Source organism: Pinus tabuliformis, chromosome 8 (genome assembly GCF_031772625.1).
Source record: "Pinus tabuliformis cultivar Carrire ecotype Pingquan chromosome 8, CPIR1, whole genome shotgun sequence".
NCBI lineage: Eukaryota > Viridiplantae > Streptophyta > Pinopsida > Pinales > Pinaceae > Pinus > Pinus tabuliformis.
In genome coordinates, this window is record NC_142294.1 from 1808951202 (window position 1) to 1808974642 (window position 23441).

The window sequence follows — 23441 nt, forward strand, 5'->3', positions numbered from 1 at the left end:
CTCCATATGAAGCAGTGTATGGCCAACTCCCACCTTCACCTATTTCTTATATCCTTGGATGCTCTAAGGTGCAAGCAGTTGATCAACTCCTACAGAACTGTGCAGCCATGCTAGCTCGTCTCAAAGATAATCTCCATCAAGCTCATAATCGAATGAAGCAACAGGCAAACCAACATCGTTCAGAGTGCACATTTCAAGAAGGGGATCAGGTATTCCTGCGGCTGCAACCATATAAGCAAACATCGCTCAAAGAAAAGGGTTGCTAGAAATTAACTCCAAAATTCTACGGACCTTATCAAACACTTCAGCGCATTGGAGCAATAGCCTACAAGCTGGCCTTGCCACCAACTTCCAAAATCCATCCAGTCTTCCATGTATCATGCCTCAAGAAAGTGGTGGGGAGCAATTGCAGAATTCAAACCAGTCTACCTGAATTGGATGAAGAAGGTCCCCTCTGGCTCCAACCTGAACAGGTCCTCGATACTCGAGAACGACATCTGCGCGGCTACACGATCAAGGAAGTCCTAGTCAAGTGGAAAGACACCTCTCCAGAAGATGCGACCTAGGAACCAACCACTATTCTTCAGCGGTTTCCGTAGCTTCAACCTTGAGGACAAGGCTGCTTTTGATGGGGGAGGGCATGTTAGGGTCCAACCCTAACCCCTTTATTTATGTAATAAACCCAATATGGTCGAGTCATAGTCATAGTTAGTTAAGGAGTCAATAAAGCTCGTATTAATAATTGTAAGTGGTTGACCCGCATTTAAGAAAGGGACCACAGTTAGTTGCAACGGGCCATAATTAATAAATAAAGTGGTTAACCCTTGTTATGCAAAGGACCATTAGTCGTTAGGTTGTTGAAGGTCATTTAGCTATAAATAATCGCAGTTAGAAGGAAAAGATCATTGAGTCTTTATTTTGTAATTGAGCTCTGCTCTACTGGAGGCAATGTCACATGGTTCGGGTTCGAGTTCGGGTTCGGCAATTATTAGGTTCGGTTTGAGTTCAAATTTTTTGATGAGGTTCGCCATTAGGTTCGTCTATATATATATATATATACATACACACACACACACACACATATATATATATATATATATATATATATATATATTACAAGCTTGAGTTGCAACATGAAATTATGAGGTTCGATGAGATTCGCGGAACCTCAAAAAAATTGTAAGTTTCGCCAAAATTTGAACCTCAAGGTTAAAGTTCGACAAACCTTGTGACATAGGCTGGGGGTTGCCCCCTCGAAGAGGCAAGTGAACATTGCTTTTATCTCTTAATAATAAAATACTTGTTTCTTATTCTATTCTATGTTCTAGGTTGTATTTCTTCACATATTTGGTATTCTGGAATTTCTCGCAGGTCAAGAGCATAACATTACATCCCATATTATAAAACCTATATGGTCTCTAAAGAAGTTCTCAATATTAGTTGCAGAAACTATTTATTCAATGTTGCAATAAATTATATCCCATATTGTAAAATCTATATCGTCTCTAAAGAAGTTCTCAATATTAGTTGCAGCAGCTATTTATTCAATGTTGCAATACTCAGCTTTAGCAAGAAATCAGCGTATGAGTCATCAACTTGGGAAATTAGCAAAATCAGGGGAAAATAAGCAAAGCTTGGCAAGCATATTTTGAGACCTCAAAAACATGGAAAAGTTCAGAAATCTCGGCAAACCAAAAACTTGAAAATTGGGAGGAATCAGAGATTTTTGCAACAATGTTTCAACATATTTATATATTTAACCAAATTACAGCAATATTGTCTCTCTGACTCTTAAGTCTCCTCAGTCTTGGTATGTTTAACAATGTAATTGAACCAGTGCTTGGAGCCAAAGAACTGTTGTTAGTCTTCTGTGTTGTCTTTTTTAAAGGGGGCTATAACCCTCAGATTTTGACCTTTAGTCATACAAAGGCTGCCGTTATTGATCTAACGAAACCCTCTGACGTGTTATTCCCGTATACAAATTTCCACAAAACAAATGTTACTGGAATGGCCAACATTAATCAACAGCTGAGCATGAGAGGATATCCATGTGCTGTCTGTTTAGGCTCTACTGGCATTGGACCTTACATTCAAATGAATTCAGTATACGATTCAGAAATGAATTTAATCATGAATACTCTTTTTTTCAGAAAGAAAAAAAGCGCTGATTTTATTATAGTAGTGTAAAACCAGTACATCAAGATCCATCTAGAAACAACATGAAATGCAGCATATCATCGCACAGTCCATATAGTATGTAGTAGCCATATGCTATATCATATCAGATCTAGTCTAGTGTCTAAGATAAGATCCCAGGCCCTCATATAGCATCCTGTCTATGCCGAAATACAACCATGTAGTAAAAACATAAAACAATGTACTGTCATCCTACGTATTTCCAAAAACCGATGTGGGAATAGCATATTCAAAAATAGAGAGATGAAAGGGAGCATATTTCCGAAAAGAATCAAAAAGATATAAACATAGCATAAAAGAAAACTGAGAAACCGAAATCAGGGGAGAGGCATAAAACCAGCATCCATCGAACACCCATCCACCTCCAGAGTGATTTGTAAGCCATCATTGGAGGCTAATAGTCCCTGCTTAGACATGGCATCAGCAATAGTGTTGTGATCCCTGCGAATGTCATGTATAGTGACCCCCGGAAGTGTGCCATGTAGATGAATGATGTTCCGGAGCCGGCCCTGTAGATGGGGGTGTGTTATAGTGGAGGTTCCCAACACAAGATTGATATGAATACTTATACGAAGGTCCAAGATTAACCAACAGCTGAGCATGAGAGTATATCCATGTGCTATCTGTTTAGGCTCTACTAGTGTTGGACATACATTCAAATGAATTCAGTATACAACTCAGAAATGAGTTTAATTATGAATAACTATACAAGTTCTGTAAGCTCTTTGTACCTAAAGAGCATCGAATGCAGCATTTCCGGGGGTATTTCCAAATGCCGTATTCCAGGAAATCATTCATGGTGTGCACTTTATTATGGTCTATTTCTCATGGCTTACAAGGAGTTCAGCCCAAAAAGTATTAATACGATTGTTAGTAAGGTAATATAAGCCAGAGAAAATATATATTAGGTTACAAACACTATTACTTAAACCTGATAAACCATGCCGACCTCTAAAAGAGAAATATGAGGTATATTCAAAGCAGCCGATGGTCCCCTGCAGTTCTTTCTGAGAAACTCATATGCCACATTGATAACGAACTTCTTAAGAAAAGAAGAGCCTCTTTTTGCTTTCACATAGGAGTGACCTATTATAAAGGCAGTTCCAGCTTCCTTAGCGTCTGAAAGTTCTTGCAGCTCATCTCTTACAGTGCGATACATTTCAGGGCTATTAGACAACAAAAACCTCACTTTCTTTCTCCTTAGAAGTTTAGGAGAGTTTATCTCTATAATATCATGGATTCTTTGAATAATTGGGGACCTAGGATTTGATGCAGAAGCAGATTGCATACACTCGCCTGTTTCATCACTTATCATATCCTCTCCTTGGAGTTCCAATTACAGTCATTTTCCCATCTTGAGAAGAATCCACATTTGGGTACAAATTTTGCCTTTCTGAACGAATAAACTCTCCAATGCTGAAAACAAGTTGATTCTCAAATTCATGGTCATCTATGTGGGCATCACGATATCCGTACCTATTACCTAACAATGCATCTATATAGCCTGTACTCCTTAGGTCCAATACACCCTATAAGATATCATTCCTCTGGCCAGACATAATGTACTGGCACTGACTTGATACACACAAAGACAAGCACCTGATGGAATGCTGGAAGATTGGTTACAAAATGTGTAAAAATTGCAGGTACTCCTGTGACCAGCTCTGTATGTATAAGTCCAATACCGGGAACGCGCACATTCCCCAGACTTGGTCCAAGACCAAGCAGCCACTTCATGGAGACCTTATTTTGCAAGTCAAACTCATATTTCTTAATTGTTCCATAGTGTCATACATACATTACAAACATGAATATGAAAGCAAGAACTAAAGGTACCCAGGCTCCTTCAAGAAATTTAATGAGAGAAGCTGAAAGGTATAGGGCCTCAATTGATCCGAAGCAAAGGATAAAGAGAAAATCTAGCAAGGCATTTTTGTGCCAGCACAAAATAATTACTAGTGACATGAGACATGTTGTGACCAACATAACAGTGATGCCAACCAAACCTGCAGAGGAGAATGCCTTAAAGTCAGAAATTCCCATATTGTAAGCTATATCCCATATTGTAAAACCTATATGATCTGTGAAAAAGTTCTCTATATTAGTTGCAGCCGCTATTTATTCAATGTTGCAACACTCAGTTTTGGCAAGAAATCAGCGTAGGGGTCATCAGCTTGGAAAATTAGCAAAATCGGGAGAAAATAAACAAAACTTGGCAAGCATATTTTGAGACCTGAAAAACATGGGAAAGATCAGAAATATCGGCAACCAAAAATCTTTGGAAAACTGGTAGAAATAAGAGATTTTTGCAACACTGTTTCAACATATTTATATATTTAACCAAATTACAGCAATATTGTCTCTCTGACTCTTCAGTCTCCTCGATCTTGGTACATTAACAATGTAATTGAACCAGTGCTTGGAGCCAAAGAACTGTTGTTAGTCCTCTGTGTTGTATTTTTTAAAGGGGGTTATAACCCTCAGATTGTGACCTTTAGTCATACAAAGGCTGCCGTTATTGATCTAATAAAACCCTCTGCCATGTTATTCCTGTATACAAATTTCCACAAAACAAATGTTATTGGAAGGTCCAAGATTAACCAACAGCTGAGCATGAGTGGATATCCATGTGCTGTCTGTTTAGGCTCTACTGGCATTGGACCTTACATTCAAATGAATTCAGTATACAATTCAGAAACGAATTTAATCATGAATACTTATACGAAGGTCCAGGATTAACCAACAGCTGAGCATGAGTGGATTTCCATGTGCTGTCTGTTTAGACTCTCCTAGCATTGGACATACATTCAAATGAATTCAGTACACAATTCAGAAATGAGTTTAATCATGAATAATTATACAAGTTCTCTAAGCTCTTTGTACCTAAAGAGCACTGAATGCAGCATTTCCGGGTGTATTTCCAAATGACGTATTCCAGGAAATTATTCATGGTTGTGCATTTTATTACAGTCTATTTCTCATGGCTTACAAGGAGTTCAGCCCAAAAAGTATTAATACAAGTGTTAGTAAGGTAACATAAGCCAGAGAAAATATATATTAGGTTACAAACACTATGACTTAAACTTGATAAACCATGCCGACCTCTAAAAGAGAAATATGAGGTATATTCAAAGCAGCTGATGGTCCCCTGCAGTTCTTTCTGAGAAACTCATATGCCACATTGATAATGAACTTCCTAAGAAAAGAAGAGCCTCTTTTTGCTTTCACATAGGAGTGGCCTATTATAAAGGCAGTTCCAGCTTCCTTAGCGTCTGAAAGTTCTTGCAGCTCATCTCTTACAGTGCGATCCATTTCAGGGCTATTCGGCAACAAAAATCTCACTTTCTTTCTCCTTACAAGTTTAGGAGAGTTTACCTCTATAATATCATGGATGCTTTGAATAATTGGGGACCTAGGATTTGATGCAGAAGCAGATTGCATACACTCGTCTGTTTCATCACTTATCATATCTTCTCTCCTTGGAGTTCCAATTACAGTCATTCTCCCATCTTGAGAAGAATCCACATTTGGGGACAAATTTTGCCTCTCTGAACGAATAAACTCTCCAATGCTGAAAACAAGCTGATTCTCAAATTCATGGTCATCTATGTGGGCATCACGATATCCGTACCTAACAATGCATCTATATAGCCTGTACTCCTTAGGCCCAATACGCCCTATAAGATATCGTTCCTCTGGCCGGACATAAGGTACTGGCACTGATTTGATACACACAAAGACAAGCACCTGATGGAATGCTGGAAGATTGGTTACAAAATGTGTAAAAATTGCAGGTACTCCTGTGACCAGCTCTGTATGTATAAGTCCAATACCGGGAACGCGCACAATCCCCAGACTTGGTCCAAGACCAAGCAACCACTTCATGGAGACCTTATTTTGCAAGTCAAACTCATATTTCTTAATTGTTCCATAGTGCCATACATACATTACAAACATGAATATGAATGCAAGAACTAAAGGTACCCAGGCTCCTTCCAGAAATTTAATGAGAGAAGCTGAAAAGTAGAGGGCCTCAATTGATCCGAAGCAGAGGATAAAGAGAAAAGCTAGCAAGGCATTTTTGTGCCAGCACAAAATAATTACTAGTGACATGAGACATGTTGTGACCAACATAACAGTGATGACAGCCAAACCTGCAGAGGAGAATGCCTCAAAATTAGAAATTCCAAACTAGTCTATTAGTCAAATGATTAATATTGACATGTCTGGTGAAATGAAGCTATTCAGAACAAGGGTGTTAGGGGATGAGCAGCCACTAACCGGAAGCATTTCCCATGTGTTTAGTGTCCCTAAAACCAATCGTAACAGCAAGACAGAGGCTCATTAATATCCAGTTGATTTCTGGAATGTATATCTGCCCATATATTTTATCGGACGTGTGCACCACTTTCACTCTTGGAAAGCAGCCTAATGCCAAGGATTGTTTAATGATTGAAAATGTCCCAGTGATGACTGCTTGGCTTCCAACCACTGATGCAAGTATTGCAATTGCCAGTACTGGCCATCTTAGATGTTCTGCAAATGGATTTAATATAAAAGATCAGTTAATTTGTTATTGAACTTAACTAGGCAAACACTCCCATCTTTTAACTTATAGCAAAAGTTATTAACAATAATACACGGAAAAATAAGGTAAATAACTTTACAAAGCATAAAAATGAAACATTACCAGGTACAGATACGTAAAAGCCAATTTGATAAGCACCAGTGAAGTCATGATGTGTTGAGATATATGCAGCTTGGCCCATGTATGCCAAAATTAGTGCAGGGTAGACTAGGGAAGTAAAAGCAATCTGCGGTAAGAAGAAACCTTATGAAAAACTTATGCTAAGGTTCCTGATGAACACCATCAGAAATGCATGCTATTTAAGTTTGTATCTCATTCATAAAATCATGAAAGACTAGTAAGGTTTGAGCTTGTGTTGGACCTTGATTGATAATTGTGAGAAGTGCCCGAGATCTGCAAACATTGCCTCTGAACCTGAAATTATAAATGAAACAAGTTACATAGGTTATCAGAGGACTTCCAAAATGACTTGAACTACAGACCATACCACCCTACTCTCAATGGCATCAGAATTTTCAAGGAACTCTCCAACTCACCTGTGATGCACAATAGAATGCCTCCCAAGGACATCCAACCGCCTCTTTGTGTCTTCTTCAAAAAGTTGTACATGTAATATGGAGAGAGTGCTTGATATACATGTGGATTCCAGCGAATAATATTATAGAGGCCAATCGCACTGATGCATAGTAGCCAAGTCAAAACAATTGGTGCAAACATGAATCCCACCCGATGTGTGCCATAGTGTTGTAGTGCAAATAGGCCTACCAGTATAAGACATGCAATAGGAACCACCGCATCTGGAAAATAGAAACTACTCAGAGCACATTAAGCAAGCAGAAATTATAAACCCTTGAAGCAAGCTGAATATAAGCAAATGAAGTGTTGACAAATATGATAGATGATGAACTTTGATGGAGAATGATTTCCAAGAAAAGTATTTTTATGTTAAATTTGAGGACGAGGCTTATAAATGCATCAACAACCACCAGCCAGCTTCATCCCAATATCCAAATTACACTAGAACTCCTAGTCCCTGCAAACCTTGGCTCTAGCTGATCCAAGCCCAAATGATTGCACAGACACTCTTTCCAACCATTATTATTATTCAAAAGTTCAGTTATATACTAAAACAACAGAAAAACCATGATGGAAATATGGAATAGATGCCATATTATACTCCTTTCCAAACACTCCTGAGACTTAACTGCATCCCTGGAAAGTCCTTACGAGTGTGTAAGAAGGCTTCTTTTTCAAAGCTATTTTGATTCATCTCAAAATTCAAACTAATTGGATCTTAGCACAGCATCCTAATGTTCCTTAAAATACTATAACATAAAACAAGAATAAATTGAGAATGAAACGCATCCTAATCTAATCTTGAGTTGGAAAAACCAGGAGGGACAAGCACTAGAGACTCCATAAAATATCTTCATCTTGCCCATCTATTATTTTGTACGAACTTGAATGTTATTGGTAAGAGATAAGAAACCTCTTATCAATAATCAAAAATATTGTTGTAGTCATTGTGCCTTCCAGATTGAGATCTTGCGAATGCTATTTTCAAAAGATGAAAAAAATATGTTTGTTTCTTGTCCATTGCACGATCTATCGTAAGGACTTGGCCTGCAAAGTTTGTTGGCATATGCCTCGAGTTGTTAACAATATTCTTCTCAATTAAAAAGCCATATCAATAATATTAGTATGCTATTCTTTGGTGTTAATTTTAGATAACAATGGTATGTTCTATGCTTAAGATCAATTTACTTCAATTTTTCTTATTAACCCAATATCAATTTCCAGATTAGCAATCACATTAAAATGACAGTAAATGCAGATAGAACATAAATAAAAAGCAGAAGACCAGCCAAGACAAGAGGACACAATATTTGGCGAATGCCAAGGACGAACCCCAATGTGGGGAAACTGTTTGATCAAGTCTTCTTATTATTCTTCAAAAGTTCAGCAAAGAGAGTACAATATACAAAATTCACTTGCCCAATCACAGTCAAATCTGTCCAGTCAAACTGCAGTCAACAGGATGCCCTAACAAAAAAGTCACTGCTGGTCAACTTAGCAAAATTACACCTCCAAGTCAGCTCGGTCAAACCCAGTCAATTCGGCCTCCAAGGACAGTCCGAATCATCCCAAAACAGTTCCGAAAATATCAGTCAAACTTGGTCAACACAGAGTCAAACCTGCAGTCAATGCTGGTCAAACAGCTCAGAATGCCTCGATTTCTGTGCCCAGAAATGCGGCCTGCCCAAATAGAAATAATCCCACAAAAATCGCAGTCAAACAAGGTCAACGCTGCCCGGTCAACACTGGTCAAACTTCCTGCAACTTGGTCAACGCTGGAAACAGAAAATCGCAGTCAAACTTCACACATGTGGAGGAGAAGAAGGCAGCCTGAAGTTTGTACGACCCAATCAGATGAGGAGAGAGAAATATGTGTGAGATGAATGATGTCCAAATGAGGTAGATGCACCTTCTATTTATATGCAACATTGAAGATGAAAAGACATGTCTTTTGGGCTTCTGAGCCTACATTAGATTGCTGGCCGACCTTGACAATTTGTCCATAAACGAAATAAATTCATATTTCCATTTGTACATGTCAGAATGAGATGACCTTTAGATCAATCCTACACCTCTCAAAAAGAGGAATCCAATAAAAATATCAACATCATATGAGCTGTCCAAGGTGGAGTTTTGGCACTAGTTGCCAAATTTAACACTCCCTCTCAACTAGGAAGAACTCCACCTACCAAATCATCTGTCTATTAGTACCATCTCTGACATCCCTGTTATACTCTGCTCTGCTTTGTTGAACCATGAAGAAATAATGAAGAAGAAATGATCGAGAATGTGTCACACCATTCTCCACTGACCCAAAGTCAATCTCCATTGATCCCAGATCAATATCAAACATCCTAGCATAAGGAGTATGGTAGTACACAATGCGTCCATCAATAGTACTATGGTCCCTATCCTTGTTTCCCTACTCATTGACCAGATGAGAGGTACTTCCCATGAGTCCCAAACTGCATGGGTAGGATGTATCGGCAGGAGAAGGTGAACCACTTATCCTTCTCATATGTCATAGGAGAAGGTGAAGCACTCATCCTATGCATATATCAACCATCATGGGGTATCACAGGGGAAGGTGAACCACTCACCCTGTACATCGTGCACCACTAGGGGAAGGTGAACCACTCACCCTATGGTCGCTCATCGCTCTAAGAAGTACCCCAAGCTCCCCGGAGCTCCCAGAGCTCAGTATTCAAATCAAATGGGACCCTCATAAGAGGGTCTCTCCATGACTCAAAGTCGTTCACGGAAGGTTAAGAATTTGACCTTCCCTAGGGACTTCGTAAGAATATCTGCGACCTGATCATCAGTCCCAATGTGATGGTGCCTTATTGCTCCCCATACCTGATATCAATATGCTTGGAGCGGTCATGAAACACGAGAATCTCAAAAAGACAAATCCCACTTTGGTTGTCGCAGAAGATCACAGTGGTATCCAGCGCATGTCCAAACAGCTCACTACAGAGCTTCCTCGACTAAGCAACTTCACAGGAGGCCATACTAACAGTAATATATTCCGCCTCGACGGTGCTCAAAGCAACCAATTTTTACTTCTTGCTCATCCAGGATATCAAAGCAGAACCTAGTGAGAAGCAACATCCAGATGTGCTCTTACGATCCACCACAATGTCAGCCCAGTCAGCATCAGAATAACCATGGAGCCTCACATTCCCGAAAGTGTATCTCAATCCATAGGTGATTGTGCCCCAGATATATCTCAAGAGATTCTTGGCAGCAATCCAATGAATGTGACGAGATCAACTGACTCAGTGTGTTCACTGCAAAGCATATGTCTGGACAAGAGTTCACCAAGAACATCAGGGCCCCCATGAGTTGACGATACTCAGAAGGATTTCCCAAATCGGGCCCAGTAGCACTTTTGCATAACTTCTTGAAGTTAAGTTCCATCAGAGTAGTCACGGACTTGCAGTCCACCATCCCAAATCTTTCAAGTAGCTTCACAATGTATTTTCCTTGAGAAAGGAAAATCTCACCTGGCTTTTGCCAGACCTCCAACCCTAGGAAATAATGCATCAGTCCTAGGTCCTTCATTTCAAACTCGGAAGCCAACTCCCTCTTGCATTGATGAATGAGAGGGTCTGCACCTGTCAGAAAGAGATCGTCCACATAAAGTACCAAGATGAGAGGTCTGTCATTCTCAACCTTAAAGTAAAGGTTCAGATCAGCTTCACTTCTTGTAAAACCCAGCTTCATCAGATAGTTGTCGATCCTCTCATACCAAGCTCGGGGAGCTTGCTTCAACCCATAGAGGGCTTTCTTCAACCTGCATACATGTGTCTAACGATCTTGAACTTCAAACCCCTCAAGTTGTTCTACATAGACTTCCTCCTTAATTGAGCCATGCAAGAAGGCGGTTTTGACATCCATCTAGTGTAGATTCCATCCTTGCGAGGCAGCAAGGGCTATAATCAAACAGATGGTGATATATCGGCAACCGAGTGCAAATATCTCATTATAGTCCTCACCTTCCTTTTGAGAGAAGCCTCGAGCAACAAACTTGGCCTTAAACTTTTCAGCACTTCCATTAGCTCCATGCTTGATCTTGTAGAGCCATTTCGAGGTGACAACAGATTTGTCCTTGGGTCTACGGACGACATCCCAGACATCATTCTTCATAATCGACTCATCCTCTTTGTTCATAGCATCCTTCCAGACTTGGAGCTTCACAGTTTCTTCGAATGTGCAAGGCTCAGTTTGAATAATGGTGCTCATGGCAGCTAAGTACCCTTGGTACCTATTTGGCTTCTTACTTTCACGAAAAGTTCCCCCTGGAGCAATATGATTCTTGACATCTTCGAGAGTTTCCCTAAGCCATGAGGGTCTCCTTTTTTAGGAGTACGGCTCATGAGGAGATAGATCAACGGGATCCATTGGTCCTTCAACATCGGGCATCGGCTCATCCTACGGTTCTTCCTGCTTTCCTGTATTTGCTTCTTTGTCCTTCCTTGGAATAGGAAGGTTACTAATCTTCCCAAGGGCAGCGTCTTCATCGAAGGTGACATCATGACTTATCTCCACTTCCCTTTGACTAAGCACATAGATCCTATATGCCTTGGAAGTTTTACTGTAGCCCACAAATGTTCCTTTCTTCCCAGATGCATCCAATTTGCTTCTCTTTTCTTTCGGCACATGGAAGTATACGGGACTACCAAAAATTCTAAAGTGAGAAACATCAGGTTTCTTACCAGTGAAAACTTCTTTGGGAGTTTTAGAGTCCAATGCTTGATGAGGGCATCTATTTTGAACATACACAGCAGCGTTGGCAGCGTCTGCCCATAAGAACTTCGAAAGGCTTTGATCATGAAGCATGGCACGAGTGGCTTCTATAATAGAACAGTTCTTCCTTTCAGCAACACCATTTTGCTCAGGAGTATATGCGGTAGTAGTCTCCCTCTTAATGCCAGCTTCTCTACAATAGTCATTGAATTCATTTGATTCATATTTGGTTCCATTATTGGTCCTCAATATTTTGATTTTCTTCCCTGTTTGATTTTCAACCAAGGTTTTGAAAGAACGGAGCCATGCGAATACTTCGTCCTTCTTCTTCAAGAAATATATCCAAGTTTTGCGAGAGAAATCATCCACAAAGACGACATAGTACAAATATCCACCCAAGGATGTCACAAGCATCACACCAGATAGATCAGAATGAATCAATTGCAAAATGTCGGTAGTCTTGCTATCACTTAAGGGGAATGGTCCCCTTGTATGTTTTCCTTCAGCACATCCCTGACAAACACCTTCATGTTCGACTTTAAATTTGGGCATACCTGTCACCATCTTCCTCACATCGGGTAGAGCCTTATAATGTAGATGAGCAAACCTCTGGTGCCATAATTCGGATTGAAGAGATGTGTCGCAAGACATATCTGCCAATGGGCTTCCTCCAACTTGATATAGGCTACAACCCTGAATCCAAGTGTAAATGCTTCTTTGAAATTTCTTTTCCAAACACATACCTTTCCATCGATGAATGCCACCTTGAATCCTTTGTCTTCCATCGTCGAGATAGATACAAGGTTTTTCTTTAGATCAGGTACATATAGTACTTATTGTAGATGAATAGTGTTACCTTGATTCAATTGAAGAGTAACATTCCCAACTCCCTTCACAGGATAGGTGGCATTTTCCCCAAAAATGGTCTCCAAATTTGTATCATTTTCTATTAGATTTGAAAGAACTTCCTTATACCCAGTGAAGTGCCTCGAGGCACCACTATCAATCAACCAATTTCCCAAGGTATCTGGTGGAGAAGCAGTAGAGAGGGCAGATAAAAGATAAGATTATTTTTGCTTGTTTTTTACAACATTAGATTCATCATAGCTGGAGTTTCTTGATCTTTTGGGAGGTAGACCATTTCCATGTTGAGTAGTGGGAGCATTCCTTTTTCCTTTGTTGTTGAATCTGCCATTCCTTTGATTATTGTTGCCCCTGAAATTGTTGTGGTTGTTGTTGTCATCATCATGAGGTGTATCCCTTCTACTAGTACACTCCCTAGCATAGTGGCCAAACATGTTACAAATGAAGCATCTTCCCTTCCTTCCATCTTTGAATCCCGGTCTTCCTTGACATTGCTTCTTTGAACCTGCATTGTTCTTCTTTTTAGCATGAGCGGAGAATGCAGTAGGTTCATTCCTATTTGACGGCATGTCTCTCTTCATCATCCTTGTTTCTTCTTGAGTGCATTTAGTCAACAATTCATCAAAACCTAGAATCTTGTCATTGTTGAGGATAGTAGTGTTGAACACATGTCATTCACGAGGGAGACCTCAAAGGGCAATGAGAGTGAGCTCCCTATCAGCAATAACTTCTCCAATTAAAAGAAGTCCATTTTTTATCTCGGTAATCCTCATAAAGTAGGATTGGATATCTTCACCTCTTCCTTTCTTTATGTCCTTCAACTTGTTCTTAAGGAAGAGAACTTGGTTTGCATTGCTAACTTTGAACATGCCAACCAATACATCTCCTTAGATGTGTTCAAATCGGAGATGTATGCAACCAAATGCTTGTTAATAGAATCTCTAATGATCTTCTTAGCTTTGACTTCACCTTTCTTGTACTTTGTCTTAGTTGCAGCCAGTGCACTTGAAGGAGGTTCAATAATATTTCCCTGCACATAGTCGATAACATCCTGCTCTTCCAAAGTCAAATCAAGAGACATCTTCCATGCATGATAATCAGACTTATCATTGAGCTTGTCATCAGGCTTGAAGTAAGATGCGGAGGCCATTGACTCTTGTCCTTGTCAACAAATCTCAGTGATTTCTCTTTTCACTCTTGCTTGGGCTTTGTCTTCACCTCAGCTCTGATTCCATGTTAATTTTAGATAACAATGGTATGTTCTATGCTTAAGAGCAATTTACTTCAATTTTTCTTATTAGCCCAATATCAATTTCCAGATTAGCAATCACATTAACATGACAGTAAATGCAGATAGAACATAAATAAAAAGCAGAAGACAAGCCAAGACAAGAGGACACAATATTTGGCGGATGCCAGGGACAAACTCCAATGTGGGGAAACCCTTTGATCAAGTCTTCTTATTATTCTTCAAAAGTTCAGTAGAGAGAGAGAGTACAATATACAAAATTCACTTGCCCAATCACAGTCAAATCTGTCCAGTCAAACTGCAGTCAACAGGATGCCCTAACCAGAAAGTCAACGCTGGTCAACTTAGCAGAATTACACCTCCAAATCAGCTCGGTCAAACCCAGTGAATTCGACCTCCAAGGACAGTCTGAATCAGTGCAAAACAGTCCTGAAAATATCAATCAAACTTGGTCAACACAGAGTCAAACCTGCGGTCAACTTCTCTATGGTCAACACTGGTCAAACAAATCAGAATGCCTCAATTTTTGTGCCCAGAAATGCGGCCTGCCCAAACAGAAATAATCCCACAAAAATCGCAGTCAAACAAGGTCAATGCTGGTCAAACTTTCTGCAACTTGGTCAATGCTGGAAACAGAAAATCGCACTCAAACTTCGCACGTGGAGGAGAAGAAGGCAGCCTGAAGTTTATACGACCCATTCAGATGAGGAGAGAGAAATATGCGTGAGATGAATGATGTCCAAATGAGGTAGATGCACCTTATATTTATAAGCAACGTTGAAGATGAAAAGACATGTCTTTTGGGATTCTGAGCCTACATTAGATTGCTGGCCGACCTTGACAATTTGTCCATGAAGGAAATAAATTCATATTTCCATTTGAACATTCAGAATGAGATGATCTTTAGATCAATCCTACACCTCTCAGAAAGAGGAATCCAATAAGAATATCAGCTGCATCATATGAGCTGTCCAAGGTGGAGTTTGGCCCTAGTTGCCAAATTTAACATTTGGCAAAGAACTTCCAGATCAAAGTGCTTCTGATATGTAAACTTTTTAAATACATAGAACTTGATTGCATTCATTCCAGTTTCTCACTAATGTTGACAAGAGTATATAGGTCAATGTCCAGAATTCCACATCTAACAATGCTCAATTCCATGTCGGAAAAGTACTTGGGTCTTAAACTTGGGTTGGACAAAGACATACGGAACAGCTTGTTTACAACAAACCATATGCTGGAGCATGATAGATTGGACTCTTTCCACACATGCTCAATCAATTTAAGGGCACTGCTATCTTCATATCGCTGTGATTTTTCTCTAACATCCAAGTTATTGATTATGAGTCTTGACTTGAAATCTAAATGAAATGGAAAAATATGGTAACTGTTTTCCCATACAAGATGAGCTATTCTCAATAGTTCTTGTATGATCTGTACTCGAGTTCATGTGTGGTCTTGAGGCTGTGGAGAAAATACGTTACGCTTTACTATCTTCATTTGCATGTTACCGTGTTAAAAATTATAATGCCATCTTTTATGCTGATTATAATCAAGACTGTTTTTTCAAGGTTCCTTAGACATCTATCCTCCCAAGTTTTGTGTCTGTTATTTACTAACAATTTTTCCTTTATAATATAAATCTTTTAGTCTTAGTTGTTTTCAGACTTGACAATGGTTTGGCTGACAAGATTGTACTACATGTGAAAGAAAAAATTTCACATGTTGAGTTCACCAGAGAATAGACGGGATCAAATGGAACCAACAACAACCCAAATCCTGCAATAAGGGGCAAAACAGCACTACACTAGAGCTGAACCATAAAGTGCCCTAGAGAAAGGATCAGCAATCACTAGAGAGAAATACGCCCATGAAGTTTGAACAATAGAGCACAGCATTGGATATAGGTGCCCTTAGGAATAAACACTATATAGAGAGATCAAGAAGATCACAAGATGATATCTTACAAATGAGTTCTAGTGTACTTATACATGAGTAGATGGGGACCAGGGTGCTTTCCCATGGAGGGACCGTGGGCCTACATGAAGGCTGAAGCTGACTAGGTTGGCCTTAACCACAACCTAGTACTATAATAAATGATTGCATTAATGCCTAACCAAATGCATTAATGACACAATATGAGTGGACTGAGCCAAATGTGAGGATTAAACTATTCCCAAATCAGATAGCACTTGTTTGGCATTAGACATTTATCATATTGAATTTTTTTTTAACTAGAATCTGGACATATTAATTTTTCCAATATGGCAGCACCAATGTTCTTGGCTCGCTAATATGTAGTCTTCTTTTTACTACTTTCAACTGTACCTATCTTAGGCATATAAATCAAAAATATAATTTAATAGCTAGATGGCATTGGATTACAGAAGCAAAAAAAGGGATATACTGAAAAAATATTTTCTATGGTATAAGAATTGCATGCCATAAGAGTACACTAGTAACAACTTCCGTATAAGCATTCGTGGAGATAAATCAAGTTTAAATGGTAACAGTGACAACAATTTCTGGATGACAGTAATGAACGAACTATGTCATACCGTGACTTCATGTTATTTCACTAAGCCTATTAAAGAATGTGAAAATATAAAGCACATAGGGAAAAGTTAGGACATAATTACAACTACGTTACCTAGGAAAATACTTCAACACTAGACTATTGGATGCTTGTGAATAGAAGAGAAAGGATTGTCCTATATACATAGTTTCAATCCAAGAATTTTGTACCAAACTGTGAGGAAGAAAGTGAGTATAAATACATGGAAAAGCCTAAGCACAATGGTTGTATAATTGCCTCACTGGTGAAGAAAGGAAGATAAATACAATTTTTGGAGACAAAGCCAACAGTCTTAGCTCAGGCAGGGTGAACTTTATTCCTGGAAATTGAGGTATTCCATTGGGCCATGGTTCATAGTACCTTTAATATTACAAAGATCCATGGCTTTATCTCGAGGATCAAAATTTTTAGTACTTGCTTTCTTTGTTTGATAGTTAGTCCACCCCATCCCCATTGACTGGGTTTTGTATACTACAAACTTCATTGGCGGTGCATTGTTCACCAAAGGTCTACAATTTGCATGCTTTATGGCACTCTTGTGGTTTAAAAAGAAACAAGAAGATACCTCGAATAGTATTATGTATGACATAATCAATTCAGAAAAACTTAAAAGCAATGATAAGTACTGTTGACTATTTCCAGCACAACATAAGATAGCATATTGAGGCTTGAGCATATACAAGGTGTAGCAGGTTCCCTCAACATTGATTTTAATAGTGGCATATCAACAGAGTTTTAGTGTAAAAAGGAGCTCTTACATTCATGGTGTGACATTGAGAGTTCGAGGCCTGACACTGCAGAAAAAACTGCACAGTAGAATAAGGTTTTTTGTTTTAGCAAATGCCAGTAAGAATGTCTATTAACAGCAGTGTATTTAATGCAAAGGAAATATAAACAACATACCAGAAATAGCGGGAGTCAGGACCCCATCTCCAATAACCATGCATGTGCCAATTAGAGCAACAATAAGCAACATAGTGTGAAAAATTCTACATTTTTCAAGCACACTTTTCACCCTTGACCCAGTCTTTGTCTGAGGGAAATCATCAATGTTGTATGTTGAAAGCTCCTCATCAGCCACTTGGCAATTTGGCAAAAGGCTAATTTTGGCATGCCTGCATAATAGAGAATACAATGCAAAAGTTCCACCTGCATGAATCTGCAGGATTAGACAGGCCACAGAGAGGTAGAAATCCTTGTGTCATATTAAGATGCTAGAGGATAAACCAGAATATCATCTTTGCCCAAGAATAACTAGCACACATTACACAAAATTTACAACATTGATATCAGCAAGCTATTGCCTTTGAATTTTGAACACGTGATAATTAAACTTCCCTATGTACTGCAAAGACATAATCGTAGAGGTATCAGCGTTGACCCCCATAATATAGAAAGCAATCCTGTGATTTCCACAGATGAAAACTGCAATAACTATTTAAATATGCTAATTGAGACTTTTGAGAAGGTACCTTCTCCATTGTCATCAGCTTTTAGAACTATAAAAACATACTTAAACAGTGGTATCAAGGTTAGAGTCCAGAAGACAAAGGACAATACTCCATATATCTCCTCGTTGGTATCAGAGTGCTCAATATCTCCGGCAAAAGTGTTTCTGTAAACATAAAGTGGAGATATGCTCAAATCTCCATAGACTACTCCAAGGCTTTGATAGGCCAAAGTCAAAATAGTCTTCCAAGATTCTTTCTGCACAAGGAGCAAATGAACAATATTTCGTAAGTCAAGAAATCCCGATTCTTTGATGCCATGCTTCTTAAGAGAAAAGAAAAAACTGAATTGCATTCTCAAACTCCTCACCAATTGGGATGCCTTGCTAGCTGTATCAGAACGCATAGGGCTCAAATATATGTTTTGCATTTAATACTGGAATTTATTTCAGAAATGCTAACTTACTTTTGATTGTTGCAGTCTAACTGATCTCAAAATACATGCGTTCTTTCGTTAAAATGCATTTTCCTAAAATTTTACCTTGAATACAATTGCCAGTAACATCAAAAAATACTAACAGGCAGTGATAGCAGAAATTTAATACATCAAATATATAAATCTCACTGTGCACAAAAACAATACTGCCAATAATACTCAGCAGTTGATCTCAAGTAATTGCACTGTCTGCCTTGGTTTTCTATATTGAAAGCAGATAAATTGCCGAATAAAAGCAGTGTAAGATTCACAATCCTCATTATAGTGGGTTCTTAGAAATAGCGATATGGTACCCAGAAAACTAATGGCTCGTTACAACTTACCTATCTGTATATCCTACCAACCCCAGCAAAAACGAGCATAATGAAGAGAAACAGAACAGTTTTAAAAAGCTGCTTTTAAAAAACACAAACCAAAGAAGACAAGCACATAAAAACCATGGTTGAAATGGATGAAGCACCCAGTGGAGGAATACAGAGTGACTCCTCAAGCACGACTTGCAATAACACATAAGGATGAATATACCATTCAGCCAGTGTCACTATCCATTTCCACTATAGCCAAAGTCTAATTAGTGCATAGGCCAAGATTGAAACAATAACATTAAACAACTAACCAGATCCAATTCGTAGGGGAAATGCCCAGCTCCACCTTGTTATATTGTCGTCACAGACTAAAATTTGAGTGGTGTTCCGTAACGAAAATTAGTCTTCAAAGGAAATGAATATATTAAATATGATTTTTTTTACTGAAACTCTGGATTGGGAATTTGCAATAACTGTTCTACTGGAATCATCCAAGGAAAAAGTAAATATGTTGCAACAGATCATCTCGGGAATGGTTTCGTGGGCAATTCAGAGAAGCAGTTCCACGGATTACCTTATTCAAAAGCGGTAATTAAAGATTTGCATGTGTACTTGCAAACGGAAAACTACTGGAAGAGCTAGATTTAGGATCGAACAACTTTAATGGCCTTTCCCGAAAACACAGTGTGAGTCTGATGGACATCAGTTCCCTTCATTGAATCACCTTTGAAATCGTCTGATGGACATCAGTTCCCCTCGTTGAATCACCTTTGAAATATCTATAAGATATTTTCAATTGAAATCTATTAAAAACACGAGATTAGAGTAGAGCAGAGAAATCCTTAATGTAGCAACAAATTGCAAATATCTTCCGAGGAGCATCATACTAATCTGAGATTGGACAGACTTTCTCATCCATGACGCAGATTTTTCCCTAATCATAGTTCACCCAAGGTCCAAGAGTTAACTCAAAATGTTAGGAGTAATATAAGACAATGAGAAAGTCTGTGGGGTGGATGGGAATGTCTGATTGAGTACCCAATACTGCACGCCAGATCAATATAGGCATTGCCAATAACCGTGCAGCAGAGCAAAACAAAAATTTGTTTATATAGCACCATCGTCTGATATAAGCAGCAGGCCTCCATGAACATGTCACGGCAGTCTGGTTAGATTATATTAAGGCATGGCATATATATGCTACCACAATCTGAGCTGAAAGAACTAAGGCCTGTAACTATCACCATAATTTGATGATCCAGTGAACAATAAGACCAAACTAGTTGTAACTTGTACCACCACTATCTGATCAAATAAGCGTAAAGTATACATGCATATACACCACCACAATCTGATCAAATACGCCTGAGAAATATATGCACACACCACCACAAACTGATCAAAAGAGCATTAGAAAAGAGGCCCAAGGCAGGAAAAACCTAACCTGTGCAACATGGGCATAGGCCCCTACTTCAAGATCCATTTGAGGGTAGTACCAGTCAATCTTGTTAGTACATAGAGGTATATGCCTATTCTCCATAGGTAATCATCTTCTGTCTCACCTCCACACAAAAAGCAGCACTGCAAGGTGGGGCACAGAGTACCGTATCATGCTGTGAGAGTGCCTGTGGCCATGAAGAGATTGGCATTGGTAAGAGATAACACAGAAGAAGGATTTCGATTACACAAAACTATAATGCTTTGCACAATATCCAAAGTCCCCAAATCACATAAACATGGGATTCTGATCACCAGGTGTTTCGAAGCAGCCTCTCCAATGGACCTTGTGCACAACACTTGTCACTTAAAAGGAAACCAGACGATATATAAAAAACAGAATAAATTGCCCAGACACCCGACAAAATGCTCAGAGAACAGGAAAACGGTAGTGGGGTAGAGCCAAGAGGCATAAATGGAAATGAAGGAGATACAAAAGAATTTTCTTGGGTCAGGTGGGTTTTGGCCTTTTAAAAGTTCTTTCAATACAGTGGGAGTTTTGGTGGTATGAGAATTAAAAAAATAATAAGGGCGGTTACAGGGCTTTGCTGGTTCATATGAGTATGATGCACATTCATGACAGAATAGCATTTACGTGATCTGTTTCTCGGGATTTTACCTCAAGGGTATTATCAGGCGGAAAGAACTGCGAATATGGGAGTAAGTAGCTCAATGGGTTGATATATAGATGATTTGACTACCATTTTAAGGACATTTAGCCATCATTCGCCACAGTAAATTCACAGGATTTTTGTCATTTTATTGTTTTTGATAAAATAGGGAAGGTTTGCCATATGGCTATGGGCGATTGGCTGAGTACGAAAACGTGTAGTGCATTTAAGAGTGAAAGATTGATTGTGGGTTTGTTCTTTTAGGCGGTCAAAAGCATGCATGTCAATGATGAAGACTTCACAGTATTACATGGATCAGTTTCAACAGATCTAAAAGGACTTATGGGTTCAATGGCTGATAAAAACACATGAGATCTCTGTGCCCAGAATGAAAATTCATAGTGAGAACTCACCTATAATCACTAATATAAGTTTATGCCAATGAGAACTCAAGTGGGTATTTCCCATTCCGGCTTTCACAGAATTTACCTTCAATGAGGTTTTCATTTTATGTAAAACTACAACAATACACCAAATGACTGTGCCCTAGATAGCCATATAACTGGTATGGCCCTGTTCCAATGGCTGGTAAAAGTTGTAGACAGTGATTTCATTGAAATTGACTGGAGATTGGAAGTTTGTAAATAGCAAGCGTGAAAGATTTCATCATAATACTATCATGATGACTGCAATTAGAACAGAACAAATTATCTGGGCCCCTTTTTAAGCTATTTGGATGATTGAAAATCAACTTTATGCTAGCATCTGGTGAAGGTTCGAGTGAGAACAATAGTATAAAGTGTTTCGGAATCAAGATGTAAGGTTGGCTGCTTGGATTTGGGCGCAGGGAATCTGCTAGCAGGGTTTAGTGGGTAGTTGGGAATTGGCAGGATTCCTTGACGATTGCAATGAAACCAGGTGCAATAAAAGTGGAAAAAATGGTATAAGGATCGTTGCTATTGCAAAATGTGAATGCCTACATTGCACGGGCTTATGCTTCCGTGCTTCGTTGTGTAGACATGGATCATCGGATCATCAGGACATGTGGCTTGGGTCAGTGAAATGAAGACGTTGCAAAGACAACCACTGTCTTGACAAGGGATATGCCAGAGGAGGTTACACAAAACAACAACCATAAAACATGGGGACTCACTAAATATAGGCAAACATTAATTTACGTATTAATTAAAATTAATTATTAAGCGTGAATACTGAATTATTAAGACAATCAATAATGGACTTTATTGTGTCATTTTTGCTAAATAGGTGAGGCATTAAGGTGTAAGTTGAAGTTGAGAGTAGAAATTAAGGTGTAAGTTGAAGTTAGAAATTTCATGATGCGTAGATAATTGATTTTTAATTGTTGTTTTGAGTGGTGTTTTTTAATTAGTATAGAAGATATATTGTAATGTTGTGTTTTTTTGATATTGTAATGTCTTTTTGTTTAAATATTTTGATTTGGTAAAAAAAAAAGTGAAATAGTCAATTTAATGTTGGTATTTTTTTGGCTACAAGTTTTGATAACCTAAGGTGTTTTTACGTGTTTTTACGTATGAAGAAATAATATATTTTAACTCAAGATCTATCAAGTTTCTAGAGGAATCAAATCTTTTGAAGTGAAAAAACTACTTTTAGAGTGAAAAAGATTTGATCTCAAGTTTCTAGAGGAATCAAATCTTTTGAAGTGAAAACTACTTTTAGTGTGAAAAAGATTTGATCCCTCTGCACAATTAATAAATCCATAGTTAAGATGGATCCAGGTTGCTTTTAGTTAAGTTATTGGTTTAAATTTTATAAAAGGTTTTGAGAGTGAGAATTATTCAAATTATCTCATGGGCATGGGGCATCTAGAAGCACAAATTTGGTGACATCATTTTACAATGAGAAAATCATTGGATTGGTGACATCATTTTATAGGTGAGAAAATCATTGGAACTTGTTTTGACTTCAACTTAACTAGAATAAATAAATTAATTAAATTAAAATAATTAATATATATTGAAGTAGAAAATAGGAGATGAAATTAAATGTAAATGTAGTGTATTATTTTTAGATATTGATTTTTCTTATTATCAAAAGGACTTATTACATATTAAACAACTGAATTCGATTTTAGTGGGCATAATAAAATATTTGATCTTTACCTATGAGGTGTAAACCAATTGCTTTGAGTGGGGTTTAGTTTCTCTCCGTATGCGGTTCAAATCTCATTGGGAGAGGTTGAGGATGCAAGTTATTTTTGGGGGAGTGTTCTCTACCCAACTCGTTCTTCCATCTAATAGATGGG

General features: G+C 38.5%; 1 protein-coding gene and 1 pseudogene across 4 annotated transcripts; both read right to left on the bottom strand.

Moving 5' to 3' along the window:
* Positions 1 to 2291: 2291 nt before the first annotated feature.
* LOC149243490 (potassium transporter 7 pseudogene) lies at positions 2292 to 4858 on the bottom strand (annotated as a pseudogene).
* A 251-nt stretch (positions 4859 to 5109) lies between these two features.
* On the bottom strand, positions 5110 to 22157 carry LOC149243491 (potassium transporter 6-like). 4 transcript variants are annotated; one of them, XM_089374537.1, is made up of 10 exons: positions 21568 to 22157; positions 20491 to 20671; positions 18270 to 18504; positions 17701 to 17946; positions 17556 to 17603; positions 7321 to 7581; positions 7146 to 7198; positions 6887 to 7010; positions 6478 to 6732; positions 5110 to 6350 (listed from the first exon to the last, which is right to left on the bottom strand). In XM_089374537.1, exons 2-10 carry the CDS (start codon positions 20584 to 20586, stop codon positions 5275 to 5277), a joined length of 2394 nt encoding a protein of 797 aa, XP_089230663.1. In that variant the 5' UTR covers positions 20587 to 20671; positions 21568 to 22157; the 3' UTR covers positions 5110 to 5274. The 4 variants fall into 4 exon arrangements, with proteins under 4 accessions (XP_089230663.1, XP_089230661.1, XP_089230660.1 ...); XM_089374535.1 differs by lacking the exon at positions 21568 to 22157 and adding an exon at positions 21163 to 21527; XM_089374534.1 differs by lacking the exon at positions 21568 to 22157 and adding an exon at positions 20799 to 21156.
* Positions 22158 to 23441: the final 1284 nt, after the last annotated feature.